Genomic DNA, 25,085 nt, shown 5'->3' on the forward strand with positions numbered 1-25,085 from the left:
CATATTTTACTATCTACTTAGGAAGCGTGATGGCTTGTCCGCACGAGCGGGCCTCTCGCTTCCCGAGCTAATGATAATTGCAAAAATTCCTCTACCCAACTTCAATTTGCCATTTTGTAATTATTTTTCAATATAAGATAGTGCTCAATCAACACTATAGCTAATTAGTTATAGTGTTATACATTCGATTTTAATTTTACTCCAATGTTCATGAATCAAAGTACGTTTGACCCTTTATTTTGAATGGTCTTACATTGGCCAAAGTTGAATGGTTTTATAGCAGGCGCAAAAGAAATTGCAACCAACCTTGTTCACACCTTTGGTTAGTCCTAAAATGATAGTAGTTTTAGCGCACATGTTTATCCCTTTGGTTATGGTGTTGGAATGTGGAAAATATACTAAGGGCTAACACGCCGTAGCAAAAGCGAGTCTGTTCGAGAACAAGGTCAATTTTGGAGAGGACAAAAGGATGAAAAAAGAAATAAGCAAGGGAAGAAGTGTAGGAAATAATAACATACTAGACCACATGATTGCAGCCAAACGGGCGTGGTCGCTTTGCAAGTCGAAGAAAGCTGCTTTTATCACATGGCCAACTATTTGTAGACTCGAGAATCCCTTCCACAAAATTCCATGCTCAAACTCCAATTAAAACATATAATTCCACATGCAATTTATTTGCTTACATTTGCATTTGCATAATAAATAATATAATGGCATAGGGGATTGATACGGGATAAATACATAGACAAAACATTGATAGAACTGTTAGATCATGTGCCCTTGCCAAGCTGCACCTCTAAATTGTTAATATTTATTTTGATTTTCTTTGGTACTCTAATATTCTCTAGTGTCTCCTTGAAAGAAAGAAAGAAAAAAAATTATATATATATATATATATATATATATATATATATATATATATATATATATATTCTGTGTATGATATCTTAATCCTATAGATTCTCTCTGTTTTTTACCCTCCTCCAAAAGATGGAATTTCTTATTCTAATTGCTATCATTAAGATTTTCTTATTCTTTTTTAGTACAGTATCACTTTTTACCTTCAAGTAAAACAAACAAATAAAGCCAACCCTTTCTTCAGTTCTGTCATATATTTATTCAACAGTTTAGAACCTTTAAAAACAAGATAGAAATACATTATATTTCATTGGTAGGTAAAATGGCTCCTTTCCTTCACCCCTCATTTTCATTGTCATGAAATTTTCTGACAGTGGTCCAAATAGTGCAGGAAAAAGTTACCAGCCTTCATATTTGTCTTTTTTAAAAATTTGAAATGAGTTGGCTATAGAGCTCACTGATTATTCTTCTTCCGCACATGATGATAAACCATGATGAGTTTGTCTTTTTTATGAATTAAGATAAGAATATCATTTACCTAGTGGTGCTGCTGATCATACTAAGGGGAGAAATTAAAATAAAAAGGAAAGCATGCATGAGTTGAGGGTCCAAAAAGCGCAAGGTTTTGGGGGCAGCAAAACATATTCATGAAGAATGTTGGAAGCCCACATTCCACTCCATGTTAAGTCACACTTTCAAGTCACTGGGACCAGAAACATTCCCTATTACTTGTGTCTCCTTGACCAACTTCATTCTATTACCTACCTTCTAGCTTGTTCAAATATATTCTTATTAGCATAATCAGCACCTTTGCACTCCATTGATTAGTAGTATCAGCTCTTGATGGTAGTATTAAATTACCCATGCGGGGAAATGTCCTCGTTATGTTGTTTCCAATTAACATTTCTACTGACCTTCATTGTCAGGTGAATTGGTGGTTAACGTGGGTATCTGCATAATTAGCACATTCAGTCTGTTCTGCACGTTTTGAAGCAATTTCGAAGCAAAATGATGTTTAGGAACAATTCCATTTTCTGATTCAATTATGATTCTTCTCTAGCCGTTTTCCAAGAATAGTGTTATTTGTTATGAAATTTTTGCTTCATGTTTACGTTACACCTGCCTCTTAACCTTAATGGGCCATATGACAAATAGGGGCATGTTTACTAGTGACATTTTGGGTCATTTTTGTTTGAAAAAAATCTGTCAAAGAGACTAAGCGGAAACAAATTAATTGATTGGTGATGATGTCTATTGATATAAATAGCAAATCAAGAGAGGGAATCATGAACAAATACAGTTTTTATTTTTAAGGTTGGATTAAATTAAGACCGGGCATGCTAGTTACAATTTTTGTTTTGTTGTTGTTGAATCTTATTACGGTCCACAATTATGATAGGGGACCATGGATGAAAAGTTACATTTTTTTATTTCAATGATAATGTTGAAACAGAAACAGAATTTCAAGTTCTAACAGAATGCTTGTATTTGTCGGAGTCAACAAACAACTAACGATATCTAGTATCTAGTATGCCTGCTAAAGTTGGTAGCATGCTATGCCATTTAGTGGTGAACTTGCCACATATTTTGGAAGTCATACCTATAGAAAGAGCAATCAAAAGCCATTGCTCAATTTGGTTAAAGTGTGGAAAGGAGTATATGCTGATGTTTAACCATTTAGTTTGCTTATATTAGAGTAGAACATGATCATACCATAATCATGTATCAAATCCACTCTCAATTTTAAGCATGGTGCTCTAGCTAGCGATATGAAGGGCTATGAAATCTGAAGCTATATTTAATTTATCTTAGAAAAGTAAACAAGAGAAAAATTGACCATAACATAAGAGTTAGTTACTTTTATATTTCCTTCTAGACATGATTATGTACTGCAATGATTATAACTCCTTATATGTAGATCAACACTGAATCCTTTTTGGCATCCATATCGCCTTTCATGTTGTGCTATTTTTGACGGTGGGTTTCCCTCACCAAGTGCTGATCATCAAAGATTGACGTTAGCACTTTTGGCTTTTGGAAGGCATGAGTCAGCAAAACCTGCATTGACTTGTGATTCAATTGCATAACGTGGTTGATTACTATTGCAGCATTAGTACTTGACTACTTGTTGATGCAATTGTGGTCAACCTTGTAGCAAAGATGCATGTCTATGTTAGCATATGCAATATAATTGGTGTGATGTAATATATCCACAAACACCATCATGCTAGCTCCTCTTTTTTGCATCCATGCTGGACCTGGGCCTCTCCTGTAAGTGTAACCAAAAGAATCCTATCATAAAACAGAACTTTTGCTTCACTTTAGTGCCTTCTTTTGCACTGTGTGAAGATCGAACAAATTGTCTTAGCAATTGATGCATGGCATCAGGCCTGGTCCTTGGATATTATTTCGTAATTAAATGTGTGCTTTTTAGTTTTTACCGCTGAATGAGAATAGTTTGAATAGTTTTACCGCGGAAACGATTGCGATGTATCCGTATTTCTATATGCCATTTATCCGCATTTTTATTTTGTTATCATATTTTTCATTAATAAAGAAAATAAAAATTTTAAATTTAATTTAAAAATATCAATTATAAAATCCCTTCTCATTTGAAATCACTTTTATACATAAATCAATTGAGTCGACAAAATATAAATTTACTCGCTAATATTTTAGTTATTAGTTTTTGTTTCATATTGTTTTTAACATTATGTATACCTTTTATAATTTTTTTAACTTTTGTTTTCTTTTTCTTTTGAAGTATTTAATTTTTTTATCTCTCTTACCGTCATATTGTTGATTACTAAATAATTAAAATTTGTTGAATTTAACAATAATTATTTTAAAATAATATTAAATTTTAAAATAATTTTAAGAGGTGAGATTATTGTATCTTATAAGTACCCTGGCCTAGTTTTCCTATCACGTACATGTTTTTTAATATATTTTAATTAACTACTATTTAGAGGTTTATTCTTAAGTGTTTATGTATAAAAAAATCATCAAAAAAAATATATAGTGTTTATTCCAATCATATCTACACGACTACCTAGCTAATTGTAGGATGATAAATATTTTAATACACACTAAAAAATTTAATAATAAGAAAAAAATATTATCTATACACATGAATGCAAAACAACCTAGTACAACACTCATACTAAAAACTGGAAACATAGTCTAATTTAATGATACTCACACTAATTTTTATTTTCATTTAAGCAAAAAAAAAATAAAAAAAATAGCAACAACATAGTCTAAATTGTGGATAAGGTGTCATATATAACTCCATTGTGCTTGTTACAATACAGTATGATTGAAGCTCGCAAAAAAAATATATCATGATTGAAGCAATTAATATAGTCTATTTTATTATTCAATCCTTTATATACCAATACACAGCTAGATTGGAAGAAGGAGATAAATATTCTTGTTTTGATACAAATGAAGAAAACAGCAACAAAAAGCTAAGTAAAACTAAAATACAACTGCAAGGTCACGTAAGAAGACATCAAAAAATTGCAGAGGGTAAAGCATCAAAGAGTTGCATATTATTCTCTCGAGCACCTAACTAACACCTGCAATTAAGTTTATCCACAACATAATTGGTATGTCAAGATGTGTGCTTAACAATGATCATTCATCCTGCAAATATAATTACCAACGAAAGAGGAAAAAACGAAGAACAGGGATTGCCAAAGGATCATATTAAAAAATGGAAAAAAATAAAATATTTTCGTCTATGCTACATGACACTTCTTAATTGAAAACAAAGCAAAATAATTGGTTAATTGAAGAACTAACCCTCTCAGAATTCTACCAACATTTGGAGATCAAATACAGAAATTAAGTGATACAAAAATCGCCGGAAATTGAAAAGGCTTATACTAATTGGCAGTTGTGTTTATTAAAACTAAGTGATATATTTTTTTTTGGTAATAATCTAAGTGATATAAATTTGGTTGCTTATTTTTTAAAAAAAAAATAGGGAGTTTTAATTGAAAAAATTGGTAGATTTTTAAAAATTTAAAAATGGACAATTTTAATTAACAAGTTGGCAGATTCTTAAAATATAAAAATGAGTAATTTTAATTAACAAAGATCAATGCTATAATAACAATCGTTTCTCTTAAAAAAATTCGTTTGAAAATTTGGTTTATGTTAATTCTTAGATTTTTAAAATTCAAAATTGAAATTAATTATCTTTCTTATTCTCTTTTGTTAGACTTAAAAGCAAAGTCACACATTGAAGTTAAGAGATGGACCTAAATAAAAAAAGAAATAAATAGAAAATAATAACCTACTATAATAAAAAGGAAACACTAAATCAAATGCAAAAATAAAAAAGAATATGCTAATCAAAATTTAGCAAGACAACATCCAAATAATAAAAGAAGAAAATGAGAAAAATATACATGTACAGTATCCCTGATTATCTTATATAGCAAGTCAGCTTCCAATTAATCAGCACAAATCTTTAAGCAAACAAATTACACCATGTACCACAAAGGCTTTAGATGGACTTCTCTGCATGAAGAAACATAAACAATGGTCATTGGCAAAATAGCAATGGAAAAATGAAATTGTAAAATGAAAAAAAAATATTCAAAAATCAAACAAACAATAACCAATTGATTATTAGGTTTTGTGAGCCATTGAAGTAACCTACAATGAATTAAAAAAGGAATTAAGAAAGTTTGAAAATAAAAGCCTTTAAAAATGATATTACCTCACTGATTGAAAACCGCTGTATGCAATAGAAATATAAATGTTTAACATAATTATGAATTCGATGATATAAAATCCCTCAAATACGTACGCTTGAGAAAAACAAATTATATTGGACACTTCTAAGGCACGTGACTGAAGAATGCCTATGTTGCATCCTCACGTTCCACAATGATCGACGCCTTCAAAACTTGAAAATCTATGAAATATGATCGAACTCTTCGACTATATCAAAATCAAAATTTTTTAATAATAATAATTAATAAGGGTTTGTGGCTGGTGAATTTGAGGGATTGGGAGGCAAACCTTTCAATGATGGTCACTAGCAACATCATTTTGATGATGGCTTAGAGGATGGATTGTGTGAGCAAGCGTGGGAAGGTGCTTGTAAAAGGGAAAGAATAAACGAACGGTGTGAGGAAGCGGGTAGTTTTTTTCTTCTTCTCACGTAACAAATAAACAGAGTAGTACTGGGTGGTTGCACTACCAGTTGAGGACAAAAAGTTTGAAAAATTGTAGATAAAAGAAAATTATTTAATAAAAGGGTAACTAAAAAATATTAAGCATGAGAGTGAAGTTACTATAATAGTTGAAGGATAATTTAGTCCAACAAAATGTGTATATGAAAGCATGTTATTGCCTTTATATAATATATATATATATGTGTGTGTGGAGTTTGTTTTTATTTTACTTTTATATATATATTTTTAGTAATTATAAATTAAATATCATGTTACTTTTAAGTTGTTTTTTATTCCTAAGATGATGAAAGAAACAATAAAAAAAAATCTTAAGATGGTGAAGAGACAATGAAGATGGATGAAACTCCCATAATAGAGCTCCAGTGTCATAATTTTCTTAACATAGGTGCTACAAACCCCAAAAATCCATTTTAGATCAAACACACTTAATGCGCCTTTTATAGCTATGGAGAATACTCTTAAAAACACACTTCATGTGCCTTTTATAGCTATGGAGAATACTCTTAAAAAGTTATCGTGTGATACGTCACTTTTAAGCGTTGATTGCATCTCACTTAAACATGAAAATATGAGAAAGTCTTTCTAGCAACACCAATCGTGTTTAAGCGTAGGATAAATTATGCTCAAGTGTGATTAAAGATTTCCTCGAAGGCTGAATAACTCATGCTTAATTGAGAATGAGACTATGCTTAAGCGTGATTGGATGATGCTCTTTGAAATTCACGCTTAAGCATACTAGACAACTCACTTAAACACACCTTGCCTTCAAACTAGAGAGGCTTTGATGTCATCGCTTAAGCATAAATGAACCTGTGCTTAAGTGTGGCTTGGACTTCTGATCCCCCTTTTAGGCTTCTATTTCTCTCTTGAGTTGGATCCAATAACACTAAAACTTGTCAATCCTTGCTTTCTACATGAAATCAGCTAAAATTTAGGGAATTTCTATTCAACTAACTAATTACAAGTTATTTTAATTTATTATGAACTCGCAAACAAAAAGACTAACTAAAGTTTAAAAGTGTTGGAGTATTAAGATAATTGCCTAAATAATTGTCTCAAAAACTATTTCCTTAGGGCAACAATTATCATGTGCCCACCCATTTGTTGTCTTGTTTATTTTTTAAAAGACTTAAAATATGTTTTTCCTGCTTTAGATATATCCTTTTTTCATATTGTTACTTATTATATTTTATTTTATTTTGATACCTAACGATTTTTAATTTTTTTTAACCTTGGTATCCGATGTTAACATAACTTTATTAAGTGATGATGTGATTGATGAAATAACACGTAATTCTCATGAATTTTTACAGGATTTATGTTTTTATTTAAATAATTTGTTGATGAGGCTCATCTCACTACAAATTAATGCATATAACAATGGCTACAAGAATAAACAACAAATGTTTCCTAACAAATCCCTAAATTATTTATCAAAAGCAATTTTGCACAGAAATTAAATTATGATTAATCTGATTATGTTTAGGTAAGGTGGTAGGGCAGCTGCTAAATGCTAATGTTAATTAAGGTAAGAATTGTAGGATCAGCCTACAAAGGAAAAGATTAAAGGTTACCAATATCATGCTATAGTAGCATGTATAGTCGAATCATGTTTCACACGAGTGTATGATCTATATGCCAAAGTTAAGAGGGAAAATAATTCATCCATTTTAAAATATAAGTAATTTAAATTTATTTCATAAATATTAAGAAAAATAATTAATTTTTTGAATTTTATAAAAAAAATATTAGTGATTTTTTAATATATACTTTTATCTCTAATTAAATAGTACTTTTACTTATTTACTCCCACCACTTCTCCTAACTTCATTGTATCCTATGCTATACGTGAAAAAATAAGTTATTTTTGAAATTAATTAATGATCTAAATACATGAGTAAATATTAATGATTTGGAAAAAAATTCACAAAAATTAAAAAGACAGTTGGATTAATGTATAAAATATTGATTGGGGATAATTTTAGAAAAAAAAATATTTAATATAATAATGATTTTGTAAAATTAATTATATGTTAGAATATATTTTAAAACACTTATATTTTAGATTAGAATGGGAGAAAATATATATTAAGAAAGAAAAGGAAAAGGAAAAGGAAAGTTTTTTAAAATTTTATTTTGGAGGTAAGGGTTATTATTGGAACAAGAAACAGTGAAGAAGTGAGTTTGGCGAAAACAACGAAAAGAAAGGGAAGAAAAAGCAAAGCAAAGCAAAAAAGAAGAACCAAACACCACCCGCGCATTCAGCTTCGCACGAAAGTGAACGTATTTGGTGTTTTCTGATCTGAATCAATCTCTGTTCTTTCGTTCGTTATTCTTCCTTCGTCTTCCACATGGGTCGCCTTCTTCTCTTTCTCATTATTCTCAGCCTTGTCGCATTCTCTTTCCTCTCAGGTAATTTCAAAACCCACAATTTTTATTTTTAAAAACGCAAATTTAAAAATAAAATTCCTTTTTTTTAAACACTTGTGCGGTTTCTGAACTTGCAGACGTACAATCAGCATCGTTCAAGATTGTGAACAAGTGCCGCCACACGATATGGCCAGGATTACTCTCCGGCGCCACATCACCGCCGCTTCCCACCACTGGATTCACCCTCGAGAGCGGCAAATCAAGGATTGTAAAAATCCCGAAGTCTTGGTCGGGTCGGATATGGGCACGGACCCTCTGCGGCCAAGACTCTGACGGAAAATTCTCTTGCGCCACCGCCGACTGCGGCTCCGGCAAAGTACAGTGCGTTGGCGGGGCCAAACCTCCGGCGACATTGGCGGAATTCACTCTCAACGGTGCCGACGGGTTGGACTTCTACGACGTGAGTTTGGTCGACGGTTACAACCTTCCGATGCTGATCGTCGCCAAGGACGGAACCAGGGGCGGGTGCAGTGCCACCGGCTGCCTCGTCGACCTCAACGGCGGGTGTCCGGCGGAGCTGAGGGTGGCGCGTTCGAACGGCAGCCGCGGGAGCGTGGCGTGCCGGAGCGCGTGCGAGGCCTTCGGGGATCCTCGTTTTTGCTGCAGTGAGGCGTACTCGACGCCTGACATGTGTGGTCCTTCTCCTTATTCGTTGTTCTTCAAGCACGCTTGCCCACGCGCGTATAGCTACGCGTACGATGACAAGACCAGCACCTACACATGTGCCAATGCTAACTATTTGATTATTTTCTGCCCCTTCCCCTATACCAGGTACACGTACAATTACTCTTTCACCTTTATTCACCCATAATGTTTCTTTAGCTTCATTTCTGCATAAATAGTTGTAAATAAAGTAAGGGCAATTCCGTCTTTTGGTTGGAGCTCATTATTGGCATGGAATAGAAGTTTATTTCGGGTGGATGGACTTTTCTTTTTGTAGAGTGGGGTTAAGCAATGATGCACAGACGTATCCTTAGAAGTATATTATGTTCTGTCTTCTTTTTTTGTCGTTGAGCTGTCCATCTTAATTCTTATATATAAGAATGGGCGAGGCCAAGGGGCTTTTATGTGACTGGTGAAATATTAATTAATTAATTGATTACCATGAGCTAATAATTGGACTTATTTTGTTTTTTTTAATGAATAATTGTAACAGTGATGTTGAAATAAATCAAATAACATGCCACAAGTATAATAGTTTTCTATAAAAGCATTGATCATGCAACAGTGAACATATTTTTTTGGTATTGCATGCAAAATAATGCATTTTGATTATTTTTCCAATCACCCATTTGCTCCTTTGGGTTACGGAGAATGATTGGTTACTTCCATACAATGATTACCCGTCACAGGTCCAGATTATTTTGATGAGTTTGTATTATACTTTTGTGAATCCCCTTTCTCTGCTTTTTTTTTTTCTTTTTCCCGACTAAGTTAGAATAATTGTACTACTAGGTAAAGCAAATATTAAATGCTTTTATATTTTTAAGATAGTAAGTGCATTTATTTTTTCATTTAATATCTTCTTCAGTTAATAATATGGAGAAAGATTTGTAAGAGGATAAGTAACATCACTATAGGAAGTTATAGGAGAAATCTAGACTTCTACACATTACTAAGCTATTTCCCGAATTATTTTTTGAAATCTAACCTCTCAACTGCAGCAAATATAAATAAGAGATTTAATAATTTTATAGTATTATCTAATCACAAATAATAAAATATATGACTTTTAAGATAATTATTAAACATAACCTATCCGTGTATTACCCTTTTTTCTACATTGTGATTGGAGTAGTATTCTATTTCCATATTCCAATGAACCCACGTATTTATGTGCTTAAAAGTGAGCGTGCGTCCTTAATTAAAACATTTCTTACGAGTGAGGTTCTTAATTTCCACAAACTTTCCGCTTTCCAAACTTAGCTTTTCCTTTTGGCTTTTGGATTTTCCTTGGTGTTTTTGCTTTCATGGCCGACATCTCACCCTTAAATGGCGCAATAAGACAGAAACAGATGGACGATGTAGATTTTTCCATCTTTTTAAACATTCTTTTGTTGGTACATGTTGTCATCTTCTAGATTTTTTATTAGTAGTAGTTAATAACATATGCATGTATGTTGTGTGGTGTTGAGCAGCCAAAAACTGTTGGGAGTACGAAAAGATGGGGCACAGCTTCCTCTGGTAAATAAAACTATGATGTACTTATCAAGGCTACAATCAGGTGGTTCTTCACCATCAGGTCTGATTCAAACGCAGAGTATAATAGCTTATGTTGCCTCTATTTTTTTGGTGGCTTTCTTCCTCTTCTGCCCTTTTTAGCATCCTTTATGGATTATGTTTGCTTGGACACTTCAGGGTAGACACTTACACCAAAAATAGCTGCTTCTTAGTATAACCGTGTAAGCTTTTCATGCTGTCTCCCTTTGATCTTACTATTTTACATTAACCTATCGAATCGATGTTGTGCTGATTCTACTCTTCATGCAGGAGCTGAAAGATATCATATAGGAAACACTGTAAATCCTTTTTCTTTTTTTTGTTGTTGTTGTGTATATTGTCTTTTTTTGTTTCCCACATTAATACGTCAACACTGCTATAGTTAATCTCTGGCACTGGCATCCTTCAGTTCTTATTTTATTAACAGAGAGGCATTACCAATTTGCGAAGTATTCCGTAGACAAGATTTTGCTAGTTATGAGAGACAGATGGTAATGATTGGAGTAGTGTATACATGAGATAGGTTTATGAAGTGATGCTTCGTGCACAATTTTGGTTTTGATATGCTCAACTGTATGTAATGTTGCAGTGGCACCATATTAAATTTAGGTACGTAAATACTCAAATTAGCCTATTTTAAGCAACTCAAGTGATATGTGATTTGATTAAAAGATATTTATTACATCAGAAAAATAAAATAAATTGTATTTTTCAAAAAATTCATCTCATTTTATATGCTTGAAAGTTAAAAGCAGTTATAAGAAATGATTATAACAAAACTGCTAAATGTATGGTCTTTTTTTTTTGACAGAAAATTTATGGTCTTGTTAGGACTAAGGCTTACATGCAAATTTAGTATCCTTAGTTTTAATTGTTCATATTTAGCACTCGTAATTTATATAGATTGGATAATAAAGTTAGTTTACTTGCAAATTTACGTATATGGTTCGACCTAAAACTGGAAGGATACACGGCCTATCAATCTCGAGACGAGTAAGGCTTAAAAATCAAATAAGAATAACATAAATAACATATATTTCTGACTAAAACTTAGAGGAGAAAAAGTATTTATGTTGTTTGTTATTATTCAATCAATAAGGACAAGGAACCGGAAATGATAAATAGACAATACATTTGAATCCTACGTACCCACTGACATGGTCCAGGACTTCCAAGTTTCCATCAAAGACGTGTAACTTCTATTCTTGCTATCTGACAACCTCTAATGTCATGTCTAATTCCTTTAGTACTGATTCCAATCGGATTATGTATTGGAAAACCATGCGAGGAACCTATATTCAGGTTATTCCCGAGTAAAGTTGAAACACACAATTCTCATCCCTGAATTTTATTTTTATTTTTTTATGGTTCAAGTGTTATGAAATGAAGTCCTACGTCAACTCGGGGAAAAAAAAAGGTATATAAGGATTCATATGCCTACAATAATTCAATTCTTTTTGGTTGTGGATTTCAATTGCCCTCACCAAATTATAAGAATGGGCGCATATTGGGATTTTCTTCCTGCCCTGCATTTCTTAATACTGAGTGAGAAAAATAAAAAATATTTTTACATATTATCCCATACGGATGGGGTTTACGGATTGATAATTTTTATAATCCATATTATATTAAAATATGTTTTACAAAATAATTTAAAATTAATGGTTTGTGTAGGTTTCTAATTTGTGACTTTCATGTTATTGGTATAACACTTTAAACAACTGAACTAATCAATCAATTATGTTTAAAAAAACATTATTATATATAACACTAAAATTTCTAATCTATATTTAATACACATATAAGTTTGCATAATAAATTTTGTAACAATTAATTTTGATCTAATATGTTATTTCTTTTACATATGTAAATTTTAAATAAAAATCATATTATGTAAAAATCACATGTTTAAAATAAAAAAGGGTAAAGTTATAAATTTTTAAAATATATTAAGTGTAGAAGAAATTTAAATGGTGTAAGAAGAATAATCCGTGCATTGGAATGGGCTTACCACACAGGGACTGTATGCATGTTGATTAACATGGGCTATTGGCCTTGATAGTCATTGGAATACTTTTTTTTCTTGTGAAATTATGTTTGGTATTTGTTTTTGTTTTATTTTGTTGTTTTTACTTTGGAGAAACTAAAAAATTTAAGGTGTTAAAAATATCAGCCAGAAGAGAAAGCTAAACGACCAGGAAGCGGGCAACTACAATTCTACAAATTCCAAAACACACGTCTCCCCATACCCAAATTTAGCTTAAAATATAAAGGCAGAAATTCAACAAGTGCAGTTGTAAGGAGGCTATACTATGACTTGCATGGTTTGGATAAAATTTAACTTTAGAATATAATGGGTGGATAAAAAATAATCCATTTATGATTTATTAAAAATGCATTAAAAATTCAACCCTGTCAATTTAAATAAAACCATTGAATTAATTTGAGTAAAACCATTCGACTCATCAATTTCAAAAAATGCGAATAGATATTTATTTTATTTATTTTATTTATTTAAACGTGTGTTATATTTCAAATTCTTATTTTTAATAATTATAGTATATTGTTGTGTCGGTGGATCAGGATCACGTAGGGATTGGAAAGTAGCAGGGAAAAAAGAAACAAGCTTTAGTAATAAGAAGAAAAAGACCCATTCCATCCATTTTTTAATAGTCTAATGAATTAAGGAAAAACCAATTAATCATATTAACCATCCATTATTCACATTTCACAATAACTCAACCCATGCAATACATTTAAATATATTTTTTTAAAATGAATAAATTGGATTGAAGTATGAATGCATTGTTTAAATTAGACACATGAATCACTTTCCCAACTTTATTCAACATCGACAATCATTTGTAATAATTTTCATAAATCCCGAAACTTTAATAACCTTTTTATTGTTTACAAACTGTGCCCCCCATCAACTAATAAGCAATTTACACACTTCCAGCTTTCTTGATAAGATGTTTGGCTTGAATGTATTAACAGACAACGGATCGATGCTGCTTATTTCATATCATCTATCCGACACAAATATTCTTTGAAAAGAAAGTTAACTTTGCATATTTGCATAAGTTAAAATTGAGAACAAAGTGGGGACTCTTTTTAAATCTTGACCGTGAAAACTAATACCCTTCCCCTAACTTTATATATATATATATATATATATATATATATATATATATATATATATATATAATTATGCTGCTTATTTTTCTTTGTGGTCAAATGGGCCATAAATTCATTATGCTTTGTTTGGGAGAGGATGCTTAAATAGTTAAATACCCATAAAATAGTGATATAGTAGTAATAATAATAAGGACGAAAACAAATTAGTATTATAATTTCAGAATTTTTTCAAGAAGAAAAATAAATTATACTGTAACTTAAGTGAGAGATGTTAAAAAAATACCATGTTTCATTTTCAGTTGCAAAGAACTCCTTTTTGGATTGGGCAAGACGCAAGAGTCAAGAGTCAGAGAAAGGAAGGAGAAATTTAGCGGTGTATTTTTTTAATTTACATTTAGGGTTTATAATGTTTGAAAGTCAATATTCTGAGGTAACAATGGCGTCCCTGTGTGGCATAAAAAGAAGAGAAGAGAGACGATAATGGAATCCAACGCCTTTTCACATAATTGCTGTGCTGCCACTGCCACTCTGCTAGGTACCAACCACGATCCATACTAACAGTCAATGAATCAAATCTACGTGGCTGGAAACACGGTCCTACCTTTCCACTAGAAACTAGAAGGGTGGATACCTATATAGGCTTTTGAAAGTATCATGTCATCAAAATTTGATTTTTGATTTAATTATTCATTATAATTTTTAAATTTATTTTCTTTAATTCTTATGTGTAATAAATGGATTTTATTTTTTTACTTTGTGAATTTTATATTTTAATTCTCAAAAGGTTTTTATAATTAATTTTTTTAATTCTATTAATTAAATAATTTTAACACAAGAGCCTCTTGAGAATTAAAATATAAATTTAAAAATTAAAAAAATCACTTATTAACTATAAAAACTTAAAAAGATAAGATTAAAAACTATAAAAATTAAATGAATAATTAAACTAAAAATAAAAAATATAAGTTTAATTTTGAAATGTGTAGAAAATACTATAAATTAATTTTGTGTCATGAGACTGTAAAATTAATCTTGTAATAAGTTATAATATTTAAGTATTAATTCAAAGATAAGTTATATTTTTTTAGCATTGATATTAAGTTCTAAAAATTAAAAATTAATTTGTTATTAAATTATTGACAGAGTTAATTTGTAATATTTTTTTTACATTTAAAAATTAAATTTAAATTTAGTCTTTTAGAATCAATTTATCGACATTTGACACTTTCAATAACAAATTTAATGATTTATCCAAACTAGAAATGCAGTAGTAGTTAATATGAATGTTTACTGGATTGCTTGCACACATCGAAATCGTCTGACCTTAAATTCGAATAAATATGCTAAATATGTGGGTTAAATTAAAATCAAATTTAAGCAGAATGAATTTGAATTGACTTATATTAAGATATTTAAATATTAAACAAGTAAAATAACAATACAAACATTATATTATTATAATTATTCATTATTTACTCAGGGAATAACTAATTTAATATAAAATTGAGAAAATATTATCTGATAGATCTAGGACATAAACTTGATGCGTTCTTCATAAGTTTCAGGAAAAAATCATCAGGTACTTACTTTAAAGAATAAGCTAGTTCTCTCTACCAGCTTTTACATATTTCTAAAAACGTTACAGTGCTTGGTTTGGTTGATAGGAAATATATTTAAGATATGAATATTATTGTTAACAAGGGCAGGGGCAAGGTATGGATCTATTAGCATCCATCTCTCTCATTGCTCTCCTACTCCGAGGGAAGCGCGTGTGAGGCTTTTCGGAGCCCTGAGTACTGCTGCAGCGGCGCGTATGGCTCACCCGCCACGTGTAGGCCCTCCATTTACTCGGAGATGTTCAAGGCTGCTTGCCCTAGGTCGTATAGCTACGCATACGATGACGCTACGAGTACGTTTACGTGTTCCGGCGTCGATTATACCGTTACCTTCTGTCCTTCCTCTCCAAGGTTAACACTTACTAACCTATTCTCTCTCTCTCTCTTTCTTTTTGTCTTGTATTTTCCTTTCTTCATTTCATTCATTGCTCACTTCTGCTGAACTTACTACCTAACCTTTTTTCATATTAACGTGGTGCTGATTTTACTGATTGCAATGCTTTGATTTCTCTTTTATCCCTGCTCTTAAAAACGTATCTTTGAAAGTAATCTGCAATCACTTTTTCTTTTCTTTTCTTTTCTACAGATTATACTTTTATTTGATACTTATATAAATAATTTATTTCATATTAGTTTAACACTTCAACTTATTAACTCATTTTAGAGAAAGTAAATGTCATATCTTGTTTCTGAATAAAATCACAACCTAATTTTCTCTGCTGATTTGCTTTTATTCTAGTTTAATGTTTTTATTAATAGCAAATAAATATATTTTTGCTGATTTACTTTTATTTTAGTTTAATGTGGCGTAAACATCACGTAATGGCAAATAAATTTAATTTTAGTTTATCATGTACTAGTATAATTATACTTCTTTTCTTTTTGTAGGCAAACAAATGTTAAATTTTTTTTTAAGATATTTAATCTACTTATTTTTTTGTATATAACACTTTCTTTACAATGTTTTAGTAGTAAGCTACCAGTAGATTTTTCTCTTTCCGGCATCAGGGTGGTAGGTGGTGTTGGAAAATAAAACAAAAAATGAAGGAAAATAATATACGAAGAAGATGCACAGTCTTGAATTAAATAACAAAATAGCAGTAGCGAATTAAATTTAATTAACAGCACATGAATAATGCATTATAACATAAAATAAGCACAAGAAAAAAAAATTAAGGGAAGAAAGATATAGCCTGGGTTGAAGCGCATAAACGCTATCCTTAGAGAGAAAACGCCCCCACTGCACGGGTAAGAAATTCTGATTGCGCTCCTCTCCCAAGATACGACAACCCGTTGGTTCCGATCGTGTGCAGCGAAAGGATCCCCGAACCTTATGAACACCAATGCTCTTGCTCTCACAAAAATTAAGTTTTGTATAGGAAAAGAAAGAGATAAATTGTTGGCAGAAAGAAACCACAGCTCTCAGTCTATCATGTCTAGAAAAGAGGAAAGAGATATATATATAGGCATTTTGCAACAACAAGATATGACCGTTGGAAAACCAACCTACAGTTGTCAAAACAAATCTAACAAACTAGTTTGACTCATTAAAACAAAATCTTAAAAAAATCTAAAATAAATATTTTATTTTATAAAATAGAATTAATATATATTTATAAATTTTAAATTAAAACACAAATATTTATCAACATTCCCCCACATAATTTAAAATTTTAAAATATATTTTCTGAAAGATAATTTGTATAAAAATATAAGAGAAAGAGCATGTGATATTGTATTTCGGTATAAGGAACCTTCTGGGTTTGAGCCTTATACCTAGTGTTTATGAACTTCCATCCGAGAAAAATGTAGTAACTTGATTGTCTTGAACTACATATTCTTTAACCGGACTTTAGTACACAACCCCTACAATATTGGTGTTCAATTAGGTTCTAATCAGTGGTAGCGCGTTACACGGCCTTGCGCTTGTATCTTGTTTCGTGAGTGTCCTTTAGAGATTAGCCCATATCTCACAGTGGCGGCCCCACCACCACACTCACTAGGTGAATCCTCAAAGAGTGGGTTGTGACCCCCACCCCTACAATAATTGTCATCGGATTCATTAAGAGGTATTTTTTTTTTAACCAAAAATACACATATATAAATACCTCAACCTTAATATTGCCACAATTTATAATACACCTCGTCATAGGAATGAGAAACGGAACAGCTCCGTCAAATTTCATTTTGGTGTACTTTAGTCAACAAACAATTTCGTTGTTACCCGTTGAACTCCATTCATGGGATCACCAATCACACGGAGACGGGTGTCCATTGTTGTAACTAAATAATGGGCTTTAATCTCATTCCCCTCGACGACTCAAGTACTTGTTGACGCATCAACCCTTTTGTAAGCGGATCCGCAATATTATTTTTTGACCTGACAAAGTCAAGAGAAATGACATCATGAGAAATCAAATTTCTTATAGACTTATGTCTCACTCTTAAGTGTCTTCTTTTTTCATTAAAATTTTGCTTGTCACTTTAGATATAGCAATTTGACTATCACAATGCATTGAAATTGGAGGTATAGGCTTATTTAACAATGACAAATCACATAATACATTTTTAAGAAATTCAGCCTCACTAGTAGCAGTATTTAAAGCAATAATTTTTGCTTTCATGGTAGAACGTGAAATAATAGTTTGTTTAGCAGATTTCCATGATACTGCACCACCAGCTAAAGTAAAAACATAACCACTTGTTGATTTTGTTTCATCAGAATCAGAAATTCAATTTGCATCACTAAACCTCTCAATTACTGCAGGAAAACATGTATAATGAATGCCATAATTGATGATTCCTTTTAAGTATCTAAAAACTCTTTCTAATGCAATCCAATGAGAATGATCAGGATTATTAGTATACCTTCCTAATCTACCAACTGCATATGCAATGTCAGGCCTAGAGAAGTTTGTCAAATGCAACAAAGAACCGATAATTTGAGAATATTTATGTGAAGAAATTCCTTTACCCAAATTTTTCTTTAGCTTGATGGATGAGTCAAAAGGAGTAGAAACATGTTTCACATCAAAATAATTAAACTTCTTTAATATATAGATTTTCAACATAATAAGATTGGATAAAAAATCATACCATCATTTTTTTTTTCTATAAGCTTAATACCCAAAATCACATCTACACAACCAAGGTCTTTCATATCAAAATTTCTAGACAAGAAAAACTTCACATCATTTATGAAATTCATTTACTACCAAATATCAATATGTCATCCAGATACATAAAATGACGCATCCATTATCATCAAATTGTTTCACATACACACATTTATCACTATCATTAATTTGAAAATCATACAAAAGAATAACTTAATCAAACTTTCGTGTCAATGCTTTGGAGCTTGTTTCAAACCATACAAAGATTTAACAATTTATTTTTCAAGAAAAAATATTTTCAAAGAAAGTCACATCTATAGACTCCATAATAGTACCATTAGAAATTTCAGATACTTCGGAATTAATAACTAAGAATCTATAAGTAGTATTATGTAAAAAATATTCAACAAAATATAATTAATATTTTTTTTTAATTTTCCTTTTCTTATTAATAGGGATATTAACCTTTACTAGACACCCCCACACTTTAAGATATTTCAAATTTGGTTCTCTTTTTCTCCATAGCTCATAAAGATTTTTATTTTTTTTTGGTTTATAAGGTACTCTTTTAAGAATACGACATGCAAAATATAAAGTTTCACCAAAGTGTTTATTTTATTATTTTTGTGTGTTATATTTTTCACAGGCTTATCTTTTATCAATGAGTTATAAATAAAGAGACAATCAGTCAACATGTAACAACAAAATACTTGCAGTAGTAATAATAACGTTAAACAATAAAAATTAAAAACCAAACAACAAATGTCCTGATTTTAAAGACTTGTGTTCACTGGATCATTTGACCAAGTAAAAGATAGTTTTCTAATCATATAGGAATGAAATTAGAAGTATGGTTTTAGTTTTTCACATAAACTAATTCTAAAAGCATTTTCTCTTCAAAACCGTCATTAATAAAGAAAATATATTTTAAATTTCAAATTATAAGAAAATATTTTTCAATAATCTCTCACTAATGTAAAATTTAAGGAAATGAAATAATATAATAAAACATTTTTAATAAAACATAATACATTGTGTTTTCATCCATTAATTTTTCATGCTTACTAGAAAGGAACTTAATCATATCCATTATAGATATTTTGATACAACATCATGCTACTGCACAAAAAACTATGCAAGAAGAAAGTATAAAACATTTTCTCTCTAAAATAATTTTTCTCTCTAAGACTGTTGGAAAATAAAATAAAAAATGCAAGAAAATAAATATGAAGAAGATGCACAGTCTTGAATTAAATAACAAAATAGCAGTAGCGAATTAAATTTAATTAACAGCACATGAATAATGCATTATAACATAAAATAAGCACAAGAAAAAAAAATTAAGGGAAGAAAGATATAGCCTGGGTTGAAGCGCATAAACGCTATCCTTAGAGAGAAAACGCCCCCACTGCACGGGTAAGAAATTCTGATTGCGCTCCTCTCCCAAGATACGACAACCCGTTGGTTCCGATCGTGTGCAGCGAAAGGATCCCCGAACCTTATGAACACCAATGCTCTTGCTCTCACAAAAATTAAGTTTTGTATAGGAAAAGAAAGAGATAAATTGTTGGCAGAAAGAAACCAGAGCTCTCAGTCTATCATGTCTAGAAAAGAGGAAAGAGATATATATATAGGCATTTTGCAACAACAAGATATGACCGTTAGAAATATGACCGTTGGAAAACCAACCTACAGTTGTCAAAACAAATCTAACAAACTAGTTTGACTCATTAAAACAAAATCTTAAAAAAATCTAAAATAAATATTTTATTTTATAAAATAGAATTAATATATATTTATAAATTTTAAATTAAAACACAAATATTTATCAACAGGTGGGTGTTTCATAGGGCCAAAGGAGAACTTTTTAATGCTGATGCTATTAATAAATAGATGTATAATTGAGTCTTGACTCTTAAAGATGGTTGGTGGTTGGTGCTATTGTCATTACCTAATGCTATAGGATATTAGTATTAACATTTATATACGCACGCCTGTATTTACGTGACAATTAAAACGAGTGTCTTGCTTGCATTCACTCCTTAGACAAAATTTTGTTTGAGAAATTGATGATTATCTGAATGCGTGCATGGTTTGGTCATGATTTTGCAGTCAGAAATCCTCACGAGATACCACCACCAACCCCATGACCTCAACTACAACATCGCCAGGGTCAGGGACAGTGACAGGAACAGGATCCGAAGGGGCAGTGGTGTACACGGGTGCAGACAACGGCGTTGTGTATAATACAGTTACGGGTTCCGGCTCAAGTTCAGTAACCGGAGGAGAAACAATGCTCCCAGATGGGTCATATCTAGCTGGTTTAGCCATGGGAGACTCACCTAGAAGAACAGCTTCCACCGCTAGCTTTTTGCTTATTCTCTTCCTACTGCTTTAGCTGCTGCACCAGCATTGTAGATTTTGTTTGTTTGTTAAATGTAAATGGCTCTTAGATTTTCGGGTTTTTCGTGGTGGGTTCAAGAATTTTGGCTTTGCCAGTAAAGCCTGCAGATTCTCACTCATTGTAAACCACCCGCCCAAAGATTCGCCAGAAAAAATATTCCGTGTTTCATTCGTTGAAGTGCTTGTTTTTATATTAGTATTATCAATCTTGGGAGCATTTAGCTCCCCCATCCAAGCTTTTTTGAGCTTCTATGATTGTTGTGGTTTAAAAAAAGCTAACACATTTCTGCAATTTTGGGCTGGCTTTGTGGGTTTCACATGTATGTTGGCTATGGCTTTTAATTTGGTTTCTCAATTCTCACCAACGACAAAAGCCAGATCTTTTTGCATGATGTGAACTATCTGTCAAGTGTCTCGTCTTCCGTCTGAATTAGGATTCACTTTGCGGCTAACACAAGTAATTTGATTGGCTTTTTACCTTTTGAATTTTGTTTTTTCCTGCTACGGGTGAAGGAATTCTGAGAACAGATGCATTTTATGAGTTTTAACTAGTGGCTAAACAGAAAAGGTCAATTGAGGCCTGAGGATTGAGATAGAATATAGCTGAACAGTGAACACCAACATCAATTCAGTATAGTGAGCCTTAAACCCATTGCAATTTGCAAATGTAGATTCCTATTTTTGAATTTATTTGTCATCAAGAACGAGAATAATGTTCAATAAGATCGTATCTTATGGGAAGTGCCTTAATTCGCATGCTTTAAATTGGTGTCGTAGCTCAACTTAATTAATGAACCATATAACATTCCTCAATCTTCTATGCAATCTCCACGTGGGAAGGCAAGTAATAAAAAGAATGAGTTATGTTATTAAAAAAAGAATTTACGAATAGAGTTTAATAGATGATTATTCAACTATATATATCCAATTACGGCATCACTCTTTTAATGCGAGTCTCACATCATTGTTCAGATTGTGTGGTATGCAGATAGATAAAAATGGATATGGATAAGAAACGTTGACTAGGGTGTAGATAGACCAGCAGAATTATGAAGACGATTTTTTGCGATTCAAGTATTCTACAAACTTAAATGATAATAAACTTACAAACATTACCTTTTAATTAAAAAAAATAAAAACGGACATGTATTTCCTGCGATGATGCGAAACATTGCATGCATCTGACTATGAGGGTGATAATAATCTGAGCATCTTGTATTGTGAAGAGACACTCTAAGCCAATTCCAACGATAATGTTGCCACTTTGTTGCAATTGTCTGAGCCGTGAGATATAGGTCTCAACAGTTGTTTTTATATTTTAGACCCAAGCATCTTTTTTCTAATATTCTACACAAGTATCAGTTATATATATAAAAAAAAATGAATGTCTAAAAAATTAATGGTTTCCCCAATTCAGGAATGTTGGAAAAAATACCTTCTGAATTTAAATTAAAACAAAAAACGATATCAGTTTAAGTTTAATGGTGTAATTGATTTTGTTGCAACGGTGGCCAACATAATTTTTTTTGTTGGCAGAAATGTGACTATTGTTGCCTACTATTATATTATAGGCCATTACTTGAGTTAATTGATTGGGAAAAGGAACGGTTATAAAAACTCCCATTTCCTCGTACGTTTCTCTCTATATATCAAAACCTCTACCAAGTAAACAACACACAGAAACATAACAGTACACACTTAGAGAAAAACCAGAATTATTTGCCGCTACTGAAAAACAATATGGAGAATTGTTCATTGGCACAAGAGTTCACGTATAGTGAGGCATTTTCTCTCTAAATATAGCGCTTTATGTGCTTCATCCTAGTTTTTACTAAACTCATTTTCTGAATTTAATTTAGTCTGTTTAATTTGTTTGGCTGTTTGTTGTTTATTGCTTTATTTTTGTTCCGAAATATCACTACTACCTTGTGCTGCTGTTTTTTTTTTTGAGAAAAATTTTGTATCTCTTCTAACAAGGAAGAGTGAATGCAATATCTCTAATCTAAGATCAATTATGATTTGCTCACAAGAAATTAGAAACTCAATTTAGAACAGGTTCACTTCCGAAAAAATTACCACCATCCACGCTTGGCGTTATGATTGTATCAGACTTGACTTTCCCATATTTGAAGAGATATACCAAAATAATATTTTTATTAATAAGTACTAATCCGTTGTAGTCTAGTTGGTTAGGATATTCGGCTCTCACCCGAAAGACCCGGGTTCAAGTCCCGGCAACGGAACTTATTTTTTTTGTTTACTTTCCCTGGAAACATGCTCTTCATGGTGCAGACCAAGCCATATCTTGGGTCCAGAAGACTAATGTTAGTTAGCGTCTTAGCGATACATTTTCTAGGTTAAAATTTAAGTATCTTTCTTTTATTTTTTATATAGAATCGGACAGCTATATACTCCAATATATTGATTATATTTCAAGTTTAGTAGATACAATATATTGATTTCTTGTTTTGGACAACAAGATATAGTTTTATTTTAACTTAGTTGACGTAGTGGAATGTTATACAGGCCCATGTTAACTTCAGAAAAATAAAATAAAATTATTGAATAGTACGTAGAAGTTAGAATCCTATTAATTTAAGCTGGAATATTGGAAAATCTTAGCATTATTACAAAATCTCTGTAGAAATCGATCATAAAACACCTGTCTTGTTGATTATATACGACTGATTCTTCGTTGCTGCTTAGTACATGACTAGTTAATTTCGTCTATAATGATATGTTATATCATCAACATTATGCATCATTACAAATGCAAAAATATATTGCAGCAAATCGTTAAGTTGGACAGTTTCTTGGTCATTGATAAAGCTAAAAGACAAAACTAACCGAAACAACAGAAAAATTAGGATGTCAATTCAGAATAAATCCACCTCGAGAAAATTACCAGGATCCACCCTAAGCCCAAAGCAGTCACATTTTGTGTAAAATTAAATAATTCCGTTGCCGGGACTTGAACCCGGGTCTCTCGGGTGAGAGCCGAGTATCCTAACCAACTAGACTACAACGGATTTCTTGCAAACATGTTTCGTACTTTATTTCTAATAAAAAATTACAAAATCTTAATTAACCTTCATCATCCCTTTGCTCAACAATTAAATTTCCAATCAATCTGATATTTATTTGAAGCCTATATAATTAAAATTGGGTGATGTTTATGTCTAATTGTATTTACAATTTAGATAAAAATTGAATATTCATATTCAAGCTCAATTGCGATAAGGATTGACATGCGGATAAAAAAAAATGAAATAATTCTTCTTTTTAGTAGTTTAATTTTAAATACAATTAATATAAAAATTATACTATTAAGTAAAAAATAGAGCAGTTACATGTACAAGAAGGGTATATAATGAATTTTAGAGAAAAAGAAAGACAAGTATAAGATGTAATAAATTATTAGATGGAGAAATATAGACATAAAAATATTATTTGATATCGAATTTATATAAACAACACAACCCATTTTATAGTCATTAAATTTGTTCAAAACAAGTATCCCAACCAATTCTTGGTTGCATTGACAACACCTAAAGGACAACACGAGTATCATAACCCTTATATGGTGCATTATTGCTAGTCCAAACACATCTTGATCATTCGACTACTTGACCACTTACCCAAATATGTAAAACCCACCACCAAAATGTAAAGCAGCCAGCAGCAATTAGTCTCTTCTTGACCTCAAAGTGGTCTCTACACAATAAGGAATCTTAAAGGACCACTGCCAAAAGGCTGAAACCTCAGGAATCAGTTGACACTCACATGCGCCTGATCCAAGAACCACGGCCCACGGGATAATGAATGTGGATTCCCTACATGATATACAAAATGTTAAGTGGATATTTAGATTGTTATTTGCATTCCCGATGTTATGTTTAATTTGGAGAATGCAAAATGAATTTCATGTATAATTTATTTATTTGGAAAACTCACTATTAAATTATATTTGAATATAGTTTAGAGTCCCAAGTCATGGTTTGAGTAGAAGTTAAAAATTGCTTTTGTTTTTGGCAAACTGTAGTTTGGAAGCTGCAAGCCAACTCTAGAGTGGTCTCCACCCTCGTAAATAG

General features: G+C 31.5%; 1 protein-coding gene and 2 non-coding genes across 6 annotated transcripts; 2 read left to right on the forward strand and 1 right to left on the reverse strand.

The window, feature by feature from the left end:
* The first annotated feature begins 8,225 nt into the window (after positions 1-8,225).
* On the forward strand, positions 8,226-11,281 carry LOC100777960 (thaumatin-like protein 1b). 4 transcript variants are annotated; one of them, XM_006590786.2, is made up of 5 exons: positions 8,242-8,483; positions 8,579-9,272; positions 10,640-10,743; positions 10,860-10,903; positions 10,992-11,281. In XM_006590786.2, exons 1-4 carry the CDS (start codon positions 8,423-8,425, stop codon positions 10,862-10,864), a joined length of 864 nt encoding a protein of 287 aa, XP_006590849.1. In that variant the 5' UTR covers positions 8,242-8,422; the 3' UTR covers positions 10,865-10,903; positions 10,992-11,281. The 4 variants fall into 4 exon arrangements, 3 of the variants coding, with proteins under 3 accessions (XP_006590848.1, XP_006590849.1, XP_003538984.1); XM_003538936.3 differs by having other exon boundaries at positions 10,860-11,281; XR_416698.3 differs by having other exon boundaries at positions 8,243-8,483; positions 10,640-10,903.
* Positions 11,282-23,164: 11,883 nt separating this feature from the next.
* On the forward strand, positions 23,165-23,237 carry TRNAE-CUC (transfer RNA glutamic acid (anticodon CUC)). The gene has a single exon. It is a non-coding gene; the product is annotated as a tRNA-Glu (tRNA).
* Positions 23,238-23,950: 713 nt separating this feature from the next.
* Positions 23,951-24,023, reverse strand: TRNAE-CUC (transfer RNA glutamic acid (anticodon CUC)). The gene has a single exon. It is a non-coding gene; the product is annotated as a tRNA-Glu (tRNA).
* Positions 24,024-25,085: the final 1,062 nt, after the last annotated feature.

This window comes from Glycine max, chromosome 11, assembly GCF_000004515.6.
Source record: "Glycine max cultivar Williams 82 chromosome 11, Glycine_max_v4.0, whole genome shotgun sequence".
In the NCBI taxonomy this organism is placed as follows: domain Eukaryota; kingdom Viridiplantae; phylum Streptophyta; class Magnoliopsida; order Fabales; family Fabaceae; genus Glycine; species Glycine max.